Source organism: Halyomorpha halys, unplaced genomic scaffold, assembly GCF_000696795.3.
Source record: "Halyomorpha halys isolate HHAL.00 unplaced genomic scaffold, Hhal_1.1 Scaffold2048.1, whole genome shotgun sequence".
In the NCBI taxonomy this organism is placed as follows: Eukaryota; Metazoa; Arthropoda; class Insecta; order Hemiptera; family Pentatomidae; genus Halyomorpha; species Halyomorpha halys.
In genome coordinates, this window is record NW_027113440.1 from 82,043 (window position 1) to 95,997 (window position 13,955).

At 31.0% G+C, this 13,955-nt stretch overlaps 2 protein-coding genes across 2 annotated transcripts in view; both read left to right on the forward strand.

The window, feature by feature from the left end:
* The window catches only part of Sap47 (Synapse-associated protein 47kD), a 76,399-nt gene extending 72,356 nt beyond the window's left edge, over positions 1-4,043 (forward strand). The window contains exon 9 of the mRNA XM_067050942.1: positions 1,983-4,043. Within this exon, the coding sequence (XP_066907043.1) occupies positions 1,983-2,098 (116 nt within the window). The 3' untranslated portion in view covers positions 2,099-4,043. The remainder of the gene's footprint in view (positions 1-1,982) is intronic.
* A 2,274-nt stretch (positions 4,044-6,317) lies between these two features.
* Positions 6,318-13,955, forward strand: part of LOC106691044 (annexin A13) — an 18,339-nt gene continuing 10,701 nt past the window's right edge. The window contains exons 1-6 of the mRNA XM_024361692.2: positions 6,318-6,330; positions 8,437-8,620; positions 9,099-9,212; positions 11,926-12,019; positions 12,523-12,656; positions 13,134-13,323. Of these exons, the coding sequence (XP_024217460.1) occupies positions 8,456-8,620; positions 9,099-9,212; positions 11,926-12,019; positions 12,523-12,656; positions 13,134-13,323 (697 nt within the window). The 5' untranslated portion in view covers positions 6,318-6,330; positions 8,437-8,455. The remainder of the gene's footprint in view (positions 6,331-8,436; positions 8,621-9,098; positions 9,213-11,925; positions 12,020-12,522; positions 12,657-13,133; positions 13,324-13,955) is intronic.

Consider the following 13,955-nt stretch of genomic DNA (forward strand, 5'->3'; position numbering starts at 1 on the left):
CAATTTATTATTACATGCTCAATCATTTTCAAATTTAACATATGTCCTATTTTTACTGTTACAACTATAGTAGCTCCTTGTCATATACATAATTAATATTATTGTCTGAAAAATAAAATGTTATTTATTTATTGCTATTGCTAAAGTATAATTATTCAAAACTATTTTGGATTGGAGTTGAAAAATTAAAAACATAAATAATTATTTTACCAGCATCGCACATCCTCTTTATTGGGAACTGATTTAGAACTTTTGCTCTCTTCCTTAGTATTCATCATAGTTGCATTAGCTCTTAATTCACTGTGCTGTTGTTTTTAACCTTATTTATAACCTTCCTGTTTTTCGAATTAAATTTTTTATATAATCAGCAATATTTTGGTTTTATTAATGGCATCAACATGATGATGATCAATGTTTTGTATATCAGTTTTGCAGTTGACTATGTTATTGATGTTTTTTATGTAAATGAACGCCATGTGTTTTCTTTCTTTTTGATTTTCTGTAAATCTGTTGTTTTGCGGTTTTTATTTTCATTTATCTTGTGTTGTTCAATATTTATTTTAAATTTTTAGATATTTCCCAAATATAATATTTATTAGGGCATTATTTGCATTTTATTTTGTATATAATATCTTAATTTTAACTATCAACTTCGTCCTTGTTTGGCAAATAATTCTGCAGTTTGTTGTCTTTATGTAATCCAAATTTGACATCATAGTGGTCATATTTTTGACGGCTCCTTTTGTTTAGTCGACAATACCTGGGATAAATTTTAACTTATGGAATTTATTTATTATATTTTTCATGCTTTTAGTTTTATGTTCTGGGCTCTACAATGTTTTTTTCTTTGAGAGGAATCAGAGCACCATGTCTAAACGAGCGAACTCTGAAATTATCAAGAGGTTGCAAATGGCTTTTGCCTTATTTAAACAAAATGGGTCAAAAATAATTTATTTGCAAACATCTGAGGATTTTTTAATTTTTTATTGTTTCCCTTGAAAATGATTCAAAATATGTCAAAGACTAAGAGTGCTAGTGGATTATCTTCAATAATTAAAAATGAAAATCTGAACCGCTACAACCCCTGAAGGGTCGGATTTGAACCAGGTTTCTGGCAGTTAGTATTCAGGGTCTTACTCACTGAGCTACTCACTCCCACTTCCATTATTTAAAAAAAAAACATATTTCTCAGTTTTATATTTTTGTTTATTCTTTTTGAGTTTTATTGTGAAGAATTATTTTTCTTTTACAGCAAAACAAAGTGATTTAAGATTAACTATGAGTTATCTTTTTCATTGTGTTTATCATTGCAGCTTTCATTATTGTCGTTTTGCTAATTAAACTTAAATTGGTTTCTGGCTGCCTACAGATTGAAGACGGAGAGCCCAGAATGCCGAGCTGCCAACTAACTAATCATTCCTTTCCTTCCTAAATCCTTTTAGAAATGCATGTTTTTTCGCTTTTGGTTACAGTTGTTTTGTTTAATTTTATTTTTTGTTAAGTTATAATATTCAATAAAAATACATTAACATGAAACAAGTTACTGAAAAGTAACTCTTTAATACATCTTATTTAAGGTAAATACGTTTTATGAATTTATACCACACATTGCTCTACTTACACAGGTAAAAAATAACTGCGAGAGCATTTTGGGAATGAATGCGTTTATTTCACAATATGCATGTATTTTTTTCTTTTCTCTTAAATCTGTTTTCATCTTTTGTCTGTAATTACTTAATTCATGTTTTTTGTATATGGTGCCAAGACTTGATGTTTGATTTTTTTTTTTAACATTATTTTAACTTTGACCATTCTCGCCTAATTAATATATAACTTCACTTCATTTTGACTCATTTACATATTTATTTTTCTAATTTTTTTTCTTCATAAATATGAATAAATTCACATTCACGGCATTATAAGTTTTTATTTTTTATTGATTTTTTTTTTTCATCCTCTCCTTTTTCCCATATGCCTAATAGAGAGTCAAGAGTGGGAGAAGGAGCTTGAAGCTGAGCTGCAAGACTATGAGATGGTCGGGGACAAATCTATCGGAAATTCTGATCTTATAGATTCAGATATCGATGACCTCAAGTAATAATTCAAGCTGAGTTTTTTTGTCTGTTTGAAGATCATTTATTAATTTTATATGTTATGCTGTGATGAAGTAAAGTAAATTTGTATCACAAGAATTTTTTTTTAGTTATTCCACAAAAAGGGGTTTTACTGATATTCATTGTAATATGTTTCATGATTAATGGTTGTATTTTTTTTTAATGTTTAGCATTATCATGAAATTTAATTTAAGCATTTTTATTAGATACTTTTTAAAAAGTGCATAATTGGAATAAGATAAGTAAAAAGAAATTTATCTTTATTTTCAGCTTTGTTTGTTGAATGGTGAAAGTTGTACTTTAAGTGAAAATGTATTTAAAAGCAAATAATTAGATATTTTATTGCAATTATGATTACTGGATAAACTTTTATTCAAATAACTCAAAATGTTAATTTTTAAAAATTGGATAATTACCATAAATGGAAAGTTAACTTTGACCATTCATTATTGAGTACAGATTTTTTTGTCCTGAATTTATACCTTTAAGCATTGAAATAGAAAGTCATTTCATTATTATTGTGAAAAGTGGCTTTGCATTGTTGATTTATTACTGTTGTTAAATTATATTTCCAATATATTAAGTAAAAAATATATATATTGAAGAATATATATATAAATAAATATATATATGTATATTGTAAAAAATAATGTTAGCTTTGAGCAAGTAGTAAATGTTTTTTATAAGTGCAGTGAATAAAGGCGAGAATCAGCCTAAAGTAAAAGCAATCTAGGGTTGATTCTCACTTAAATTTATGTCTTCTGAACCTTGATGATGAGTTTCTCTCACTGAATAGCTATAATCTTATATCAACGTAGGCATTGTTCTTTTTCTTATCTATGTTGTTACCATCAGTATAGGGGACAAAGTCCTTACATCTCATGTATCTATATAATTATATTATATTAGTAATAATAATGAATAAGACAATAAAGTGTTTTGAAATGTAATGCGATATTGGCCAATGGTAGAAGATCTTAACAGGCTAATGATCTCTATTCGTTTGCTATTTTAAAAAAAGAAATACACCTCAAGTGTTTGCTATATAGAATGTTTTGTCAACTTTAAAAGACCATATTAAAATATGTAATTTGGCATTTGGTATGACATATTTGTATATAATTATAGTTTGTACATATGTATTGATTTTTATTATTTTATTTTATTTTTAATTTCCTTAATGGATTGTTATCTGGAATAATTTTTGTATCCAATTATAATTTTTGCTTGTTGATTAATGAAAGGAATGAGAAAGCATTATGCTTAAAAATATAAGTTTCGAACTTTTATTGCCTCATTTATTGTAAAAATTATTGTACTTTATAAAAATAAGGTACTTATTATAAATTTGTTTGTGTCTATAAATAGTTGATAGCCATGAGTTTATTTGTTTAAATCATGTGAAGGAATTATGTTTGTGCTATGGAGGGATTCATATTTTCTATGTGAAAGTTGTCATACATAAGTTTTGTTGCTGTGAGAGTTTTTTTCGGAGTATGAATGTTTATCATGCTATTGTAAAGAGCATTAGCTCTGCGGGAAGTAATGTTAGTATTGTCTTTTTATCAGCTGACCACAGATCATAATAAAGGTCCGACCTGTGAAAAATTAATAATTACCCTAGAAACCCAAAACACATCACTACTTTTTTTTTACAGCACTTGCTAATTCTGGGATTCAAGGTGGTCAATTGTATCCTTTTCGAATTACTATAGTAAATAATGTAATTTAATTGGTCATAAAACAGAAATTATATAGTTGTATCAAGGGCACTAAATAATTAAGCAAATTAGTAAAAAAAAATGTGATTTATATTGATTATGATATATTAATATGTTTTTGTGCAGCTAGTCTGACCATGCTTTGGTCCACAATTTGTTATCCCATCTATATATATGTATACATATAATATATATTGATTAGTACTAATTAATGCAAAAATCTTTACTTTTACTTTCCTTCTCTTTCCTTTAGTTTATTTACTTTCTCACTTCTATGGAGACATATTTTTTTAGATATATCACAATGATCTGACTTACTAGATCTCCCTTCCATTGTTAAATAGTTTCATAATTACTTCAGAAGAAGAAAAAATTAATTTTTGAAAGTTAAAATATTTATTTAATGGTCCTGAGAAAAAAAATCTATTCATAAGTTAATAAACAAACTACTTGGTTTTTTAATCATAAAGTAGAGAGTAAAAAAACGTTATAATGATCTGATGCTAAGTGTATAATTCTCCTTTTCCTATGGTACTGCAATCCGTCACCTTATCTTGAGGAACCATGGTGTTTCAATTCCTCCCATTTTACTAGAAAGTCATTAGACCTGTCCCAAGTTCCTCTAAATACACATATTATTAAAGTACTCAATCAGAATAGAAGGGAGTTAACTCTAATTTCTGGTTCTCATTGATAAAAATACTTACCCAACTATCTCAAAACAACTCTCTACCTCTATATCAATGGGAAGTGTATTGGAATTAATTTATCCCTGCTACAGTTTTGGTTACTGAGCTGAGAGATACACAAGTTTCTTGTTAATCACCCCGTCTCGTCATGTCTATACTAAAACTGCAACACTGAAAAATAAGGGCGTTAATAATCCATTCTGATGAAATTGTTAAAACCTCTCTCTCTTCTTTAAAACTGGATAAAATACAGCTTGTAATAATCACTTATTTTTTCACTAAGCATTTGGTTACAATTTGGCTGTGAATGGTGTAGTAGTTTAATTTTTTTTAAAATCCTAATTATATATTTATAATACCAAATTATTTTAACTGATTGAACATATTATTTGTTAACTGATTGAAAATAAGCCAGACATTTTCATTGTTAATAATTATAATATTTAAAAACTTTGGAATGGTGGTCACCAACACAGTCATTCTAATTAATTAAAAAATCTCTAAGCCAATAGTTTTGGTCCCCATATTCTAGATTGAAACCTCATGAATCATTCATTTGCCAATAAATTAGTTTTTACAGACTAATATGAAACCTATTGCAATTTTCACCCTAATTGGTTGATTTGTCACTAAATAATAACTATTTTTATATCACAAATGAGAAATAATTGTATTACATACATGGTAAGTAAATTGATTTCCTTCTCTAGAAGAAAAAAAATTGGCTTATGATGTCTCCATTTTTTTCCAAAAATAGGTTAAATTTTGACTACTGTTAATGTTATCTAGATAATCTTGAATAAATGAAAAATATATATTATTTTCCTTCCTGTCCTGTTAACATCGTTTGGCAGTGTAATTCTTTAGTCTAGATTGCAGCTATAGAACAGCTACCTCCAACAGTAAATAATAGTCATAAATAACATTTTTTTTTAGATTTCCTCAGGTGCAGAATATTCACCTTTATTACCTCTCTTCATTGGATATCATTCCTTTGGTTGACTAATAACTCCTGGAGGCACTAGGTTTGTGACCTGTTGCCACAGTCTGTTTCCATGGGTATCAAAAGGCTTCCTTGTAGGGATAGTTTCCTCCTTTCATCAGGAAGGAAAATCTCTTGCAGTGACGTAGACATCGTTTTCTTCTGGAATGGACTGGGTACTCAATTTAGAGCAAGCCGCTATTATTACCGAAGGTAGCAAGTGAGGCTTAACAGGTCGACGTCCTTTAAGAATCGATGCAGGATGCCCCTCAGCCTTCAATCTCTAACTAACGATCTTCACCTTCTTTTTTATTTAATGGTACATATTTTATTTGTTACTATCAAAATTTGACTAGAATTATTACTATCGTTATGGCTGACTTATACTATGACTGGAAACTGGTTACCTCTTGTCTGACCAGTGTATGAATCTTACTCTGATGATTCACAATCTAGTCTTCATTATCCTTGCATATATCTTCCCTGCCTACCCTCTTATATTGGCCAGGTTGAGAAGAATTGAACAGTATCGAAGCTTTGTGTAAGATCGTAGCAACCACCTTCAATACATTCGATTTTGAGATTTTATTTATCGTATTGAAAACTTAATTGTTTTTTAAAGACTTACCTTTGTTGGGTTGATGGAGGAATTTTTAGGAAAAATATTACATATACCAGATATCAAGATTTAATTCAAGAAGAGTAGATCTATTGAACGTTTATATCCGATAAGCGTAATCGTGATGAAACACGCAATGGGTCTATTTTGACAGCCACATGCGCTTCAGAACTAGCACACCCTGTCAAGCGGATGGAACTAGAAGGTGAAGTCCATGTTTATTATCATATTCTATTAATTATTTATTTTGCAATTCGTCTTCATTAGCTGTATTTTACTAGTTGTGCCCGGCGGTTTCACCTGAGTTAAATTTAATATTATACGCATTGGAATAATTATTATTACATGCATGCCTGTTTCATCACAAAATGCTTCTCATTAACTGGTTGGCATTCAAAATTTATCTGAAAAAAAAGATAAATCATTAAAAAAAAAACCGTGCCCGTGTAAGCCTCGGCGCTTCGCGCCGAGGCGACATGTTTCCGTGACAACGTATACTCTATAATCCTCTTACCCCCACCACCTCACTCTTACCCATCCCCACCACTACCTTCTCCGTTACGGGACACTTTTGCCTGCATGACTCTCAGCATCTATAATCCTCTTACCCCCACTACTACACTACTAATTACCTCCCCCACAATCTACTTCCGTTACGGGACACTTTTTCTAACATGGCATCCCGCAAAATGATTTATAAGACGTTGTCACGTCAAAAACTAACGGCAGTTTTAAGTTTTTTTTAGGTGCACGAAAATTATTAAACCATTTTATGTTTCAGTAATTATTTCTCTCTTTAGTATAATCATAGCCATACTTGACAAGTACTTTAGCGTTAACTACATTTGTAGGCATTTCTTTAGTTTCAGAATATACTGGTTTTCTTCTCAACTCGATTTCGATAAGGCAACTTGTAGTTTTCAATGGTGAAAATATTCTTCTCTTAAGTTGACCTATATCCATAAAATTTTGTCCATGCTCTTTGTATAATGACGGCAAACGATAGCAACCCAAAGATATTCTTCTAATACTTACAATTTTCCGATTGATTGACATGGTTTACTACTCCTATCTCCCTGTCTGTATCTACTTTACTATTATTACTGATCATATCTGTTCTCCGTTCTTATCTATGTATCCTAGTTAGTTGTATTTTCACATAGCCTAAAGTCTTTCTCAGCGGTCCATTTAATGCAAGAGGAATATTTAAAATTAGACCTGAAATTCCTGAAATCAGCGGTCTCAAGTAATCAAACTCTTCAGCTTTATATATTAGAATAGTTTTAATTTGAACGCTAATTTCATTTTTTTAATTTTAATAATTACTTCTTAACCAATTAAACATTTAAATCTAATCGCACCCTAAAATTTCAGCTATGTAGCCCCTATATAATCCACTATGTTCTAGAACATAATATATAGGTATACATGTTTTATCAAAAACGAAAGAAGTACAACTTAAACTTTATTAATCTTCTAAATGTAACAAGTTGTTGTGGTACTTGCTGGAATCTTAAAAAGAAAAAGAAAAAATACTACTAATGACTATTTTGATTCATATGTCAACTCATGTATTTTCTGGACTTCTATAAAACTTTCGAGATCCCTTTCTGGTTACCAAGAGATTGGTAACCACATTTCGACTCGCGCTTGTTTCAAAATGGACCGTTCAAACAAATAAATCATTAGAATGAAAATTGTTGATTATTTACTCTTTTTTAATTTAATATGATAAAAACTATTCGGATCATATATGGTTTTCAAGTTATGAGCAAAAAATAAATACAAAATTTTTGAATTATTTCATACTTCTAAAAAAAAAACAAAAAAAAAACGAGGAGTCAAAAATGAATTATTTAGTTAGTATCCAAGGACACATAAATCAAAAAAAAAAATTTTTCACCATGCTCCTGAGCGATGGTGCAAAAAAATGATACGCAACAAAAAGGTAAGAATTCACTCTTCTTTAATTTAGTATATATTGAAGTTTTTAAATAATTTTGTGGTAGTCTTTTTATGCAAAAAAAAAATAATAATGATAAAGAAAGCGATAAGACGAACCTCGAATTCGTGCACATAGTCTTAAAAACACGTAAGTTCGAAGTATCATAACTTTCCAGGAAAATCCACAATTTCTGGACCATAGTTAGAATTCTGTTCTGGTTACAGGGGAAGTTTTTAACCGGTTTTAAAGTTTTCTACTGATAGATTGTTATAGAATAATATATAATCTAAAAGATAAAATTAACTTTACAGTAACTAAACACATTCACAACGTAAAAACAATTGTTTGTGTTGATTTCAATTACAGAGGTTATATTGGAAAAGGTATGAAAGCATACAATATCACCCTGCTAACAGGAGAAGAAGAAGCGTGGTTGATCCATAAAGTGATCATGTCAGGTGATGACGAGACTCTGTCCACTCTTCTTGCCTCCATGAATCAGATCCGCAGAAGTAGGCTTCTATCTCACTACAGAGCATTATACTCCAAGGTTTGATGGTCAGCATGTTTAAATTTACTACAGGAGATTTATTCATTTCTATATAATTTAATGGAGGAAGGTTTATTCAAGTTACAAACCAAGTTTTAGAACCCCGATTACTATTTATGAACAACGAAACATTGTTATATATCATAGTAATGTATTTCATTTTTTTATGAATTCTGCAATGGATAATGAGGTAAATTGGAAATATACAGATTCTTTAAGTCTATTCAAATTATTGACGAATTCTTATAGTCTTGAGGTATTGTATAACACAATATAACATTGTTCATATAGATAAAATAAAAGAAAGACAAGGTCATTTAGTTTTCTGCTACTCACTACTCATTCAGTTATTTATTCATTTTTAAACAATAATAATTCAACTAATAAAATCCTTCATATGAGTGTGAATGCATATTATCTTCACTACAATTCAGGAATATTTTTAATGGTTGGTAAACTGTCGATTAAAACATTACAGAAACTATCCCGTGAGCTCGAAGAGACACTAGCTGGAGATTATCTTTATTTATGTTGTTCAGTTGTCACTGAACCTTGTATATTTCTTATCAAGGAGATCAACACACTTTTAACGGTGAGTGATTGCTATTATGAATTTAATTTATTATTTTTATAATAATTACTATACGGGGTTTTGCGAAAGCCTTGCCAAAATTCCTACTTATTAGAAATATTGGATCTACGGTCGTTTTCAATCATTACTTTGAGAACCATTTATTGGAGTATTCTGGTTGAGTCTCTTTCCTAAGGATCTACTTTAACCAGTAAGTATCAATTTTCACTTCCCTCACAAAATCCAGATTAAAAACAAGAAAATGATGAAGTCCAGAAAGTGTTAACCTCTGCGTTTCTTCTCTCCCTTCTCCTTTCTTCTCAAGAACTAATCTTTCCCTTTCAAGCCCCGCTACTCATACTAGAACTCCGGTTTGGCTGTGCTATCGTTTTTTCCCTGTGTGTGGAAATCTTTGGTACTTTTGGCCTTCTATCGAGTGGGAAAATATTTGTTTGGCTCTTACAACGACAAAGCTCGTATTGTTCGGATTTGCCTAGAGCACAAGGAACCCAAGTTTGCTATTCTATCACTGTAAACTCAACAAATGAAAACAATTCAGCCATTAATTTTTCAATTTTAAATGTGTTCATTCCATTATTTTTCTATTGATTTACAAGGAAATTACTGGGTTTTATAATAGGGGAGAGATGGAAGAACATGATCATATATCCATCCACCCTTTTAGCCAATTTGAAATGCTGTTTAGTAGCACTTTACTCCTTATAAAGGTAATGGCTTATTTCAATTTTGTATACCTAATAAATTTAAAGGAATATGGTCCGGGTGCGGTCAAAAAAACTCAAATAGTAGAAATATACTATTTTAATGAGCCAACGTGGCTCATTAACAAATGGATTTTTGTTTTGACTGCCGTCAAAATAGCCCTGAAGAAGCCCTGCAACGTGGGGCGAAACGTTGGCTCATTAAAATAGTATATTTCTACTATTTGAGTTTTTTTGACCGCACCCGGACCATATTCCTTTCATCTTTACACACGGTCAATCAATAATCTTCCACTAATAAATTTAACTTTGAACGAGTGGTGTAGTCGTAAATTTTCCAGTATGGGAACGTTTACCATCTTCTGAGAATTGAATAACATCGAGTGATCCAGAATGCCCCCACACTTTTACAAGGTATTTATTTGACAGCTAATATCGTTGAAACCCATTCAGCCATTGTTGAGTTATAACTCGGAAAAAAACACGGGTCGCCTATTAATATATAGAATTTTTGGAAAAAGTAAAGTGGGAACTCCGTTCCCATGTATTCCCGCCCACTACACAATTGTAAAAGCTGAACGAATATGAAAAACTGTGGGCCTCACTAATTTGATGTATGATTAGGACATTACTTTCGCAGAGGTACTTTGAAAGATTAATGTGAGACCAGTGCTCTTGGTCCCCTCGGATCTCATCTGTTTCTTTAGAAAATGCTTAAATAATTCAAAACATTGATCCAGATCAAACAATTCATATCAGCCACGCTGAGCTGTGCACTGTCAAGAGGGGATAGAGGAAGCGCTAAGCCACAGTTCCCACGATAGGGTCTTTGATTATTTGGGTGGCTTTATTGCAAAAAAAAAAAAAAAAATACATACTTTTTTAAATACATTGCTGCCAAGAATTTTATTTTTTAAAGTTAAAAATTACTATTATTATTATTTTTGTAAGGAACCTCAAAATAAATCTGAGTCAGGCTCCAAATGGTCTAGGAACGCCACTATCAAAGAAGAACCGGCATTGTGGCCTATTTTACATCTAGTCATTTCAGACATACGGAGAGGAAGGAGGGAGTTTTCCAATTGGTTACCAAACTATTTTACAAAGAGTGGGGGATCGACTTTTCATTCCTTGGGACCGCCACGAAATATTGTAAGAGCCAACCCGCCTTAGCCGGAATCGATGGGCCGCTGCAGACATGATATTGCTTAGGTGATGCCTCAACTCATTCGTTAAGGACGAATTGTTGTTCATATTTCCCTCTACCGTGATGGAGGTTTTTGCTTCCGAAGTAATAGTCGAACCGATGTTGGCGAACGGGGGTTCCCATTTGAACTTAACATCATCAAGCGCAGCGTCGTATGATCGATAGAAAGGTATACTAAAGCTTAGATTAAAGTGACCATGATGTCCTACATTAAACAGGTTAGTTCCCATGTTTGAAGCCTTATACCTAAAACTTAAATCGATTCTGTACCATTCAATACTATATATCAGCCCAGGTTATACACACGATGTTTTCAATCCCGTTTAGTAACGTTATTATATTGTAATCATTCAGATCCAGCCGGGTTCTCCACCTTATCTTCCAAGGTTGGTAACATTGCTCGGATTGAACACATTCTGGTAGTGAATACAGCCTCTTGCATTCACAAAATTAATAATGACTGGATCTTTTCACTACGTTCAAAACATCGATAACAACCAACGTTTCCATGTTCTTCTTCAAGTCCTTATAAACCATATTTCAATCATGTGGGCACAATAAACGTCCCATAATATTCCACGCAGTTGCCATTTTTAACGGTTTGTACTTCTCAATTTAAATCAAGAACATGGAAAAGGAGCTTAATAAATGTTAATGCAAAAAAAAAAAAATCTATACTTAAAAATCTTTTTTATGAAAAGATCTTGATTTCATAAGAATTTCAATTTATTTTATTTACGCACTTTAATATAACAGTCTTCTGAATGTAAAATGTTTCCATAATTAAATAAAAAAATATTTCAAGGAGTTTCCTGGGCCCAATGAAGAACTTCTTATAGCATTTCTATGTGAGAGGTCAGAGGAAGAACTTGCTGAAGTGAAGAAACATTATCACAAAAGTAAACATAGCTTCTATTTTTACTCTTGTATTACCAAATACACATTCATAAAGTCTCATCTTAGTAGTAAAAATATAAGTATATTGGTAACTTGAAGTGAACAAACATCAGCCAAAATTTTTATTTTTTTAAAAAAATTCGTTACCCTTATAATGACGTAGAATTGTATTCCATGTTTAAACACAGTTCACTAAAAAGAGTGTCCTGGAATATAGAATCAGTCGGTTTTCTTTTATCCAATTAATTTAAAGACGATTTTGAACGAAAAGGATTGATCAAATTAAAAAAAAATAAAATAAAATTGAATATGGTTAAATATATATTCTCCTAAAATATATTTTATATTGTTTGATTTTCACTATTCTCAACATGCCAACTTTTACTTAGCTAGATAAGTTTGTAAATAGTAAATTTATGAAAAACTCTTACATGTTATCACAAAAAAAATGTAACACTATCGTACAATATATATTATATCTTTATTTCTATGTTTATTGATACAGAATTTCGGAAAAACCTGGAATTGGATATAGATTGCTATCTTCAGCCAAACGCTGCCAAGTGGATAAAGTTACTAATCAATCGAAAGGAAATAGATACCTGCTGTGACTTGAAACAGGTTGCAACAGACGCTCAGGTAAAACACACACTGTATGATCATTAAAACCAGATACTTCTCATTCTAATGGCTTATAGTACTTTATTTTATTATATTTTCTTTAATATACCTTATTTCTTGTTATTACTTGACAACTCTCTTCCGGAATGAGGTAATCCTTATTTCATTGGTTTATGAGATTCATTACTATAACACTCAACGATCTTTGTTCTGTCTGGAGTCTAATATGAAGAAAATTTAGAAATTTCGGTTGTATGACCTGGCCTTGAAGTATTTAAATGTGACCTATACTCGATCGCTCCACTTGGATAACATCCAAAAGTGTAGCTACCATTCGATATAGTGGTAAATTACACCATCAATCATTGGCACCTCAATTGCGTTTTTGTTTATAAGGAAGGTACTAATAAATTTCTCAGTTAAGACTATGTATCATCCCTTAAATAAAAACCGTTCTTTTCCTATTTAATCGATTTGTGAAATTTATTTTTACAGAGACTAATTAATCTTGGTTTTGGTGTTTCCTATGGCAATGATGGCCCTGTAATATCATATTTAATAAAAAATCGATGCCCTTCACATCTTCGTTTGGTGTTTGCTGAAATAAGAAAACTTGGCAAACATCCTTGGGAAAGGATCGAAACGACTATGCCTCCAGATAACAAACATCGGCTTACACTGTTGCGTGAGTATAATTTAATGGTTTCGAATCTTGTTTCCCACTTGAATGGATAGTTAAAGCCCGCTTAACACTTGCATTTGCGATAACGTTGCTCTGAAAGATTGTGGAGATGACCTATCTCAAAATTCAAGTTATTAGTTCACTTTCACCAATAGTTTTCGATGTTATATTGAAAAAGTGTATGGAACTGCAAAATTTTTACTATTCCTTACAGTTAATGTTAAGGTTAAAAAATAGTAACAATTCATACTTGTGGTTATGAGCATTAACTTATTGTTAGTTTTTAGTTTGAGAATTATTTAATTATTGATTTGAGAATTACATATTATTATAGAGAATTGTGTATATTATAATCCCTAAAGGGAAAGAGGCAATTAAGTGAGTAAGGTACTGTGTGTTTTATCAAATACTGGCTTTACCAGGTATTTATTTATTCTGTTACATTAGCCGTGGATCGATCTTGACCCCTTCATGGGTTGTTCTAATATGTGTGTATATATATATATATAACTTATGATAAGTCTGAATGATTACCTTAAAATAGATGGGGGTTCGGGCAGAGTAACAAGTCAGAGATACTTTAACAACTAACTTTATTATTACATACATCTCATATATATAGCATTTGGTTTGTT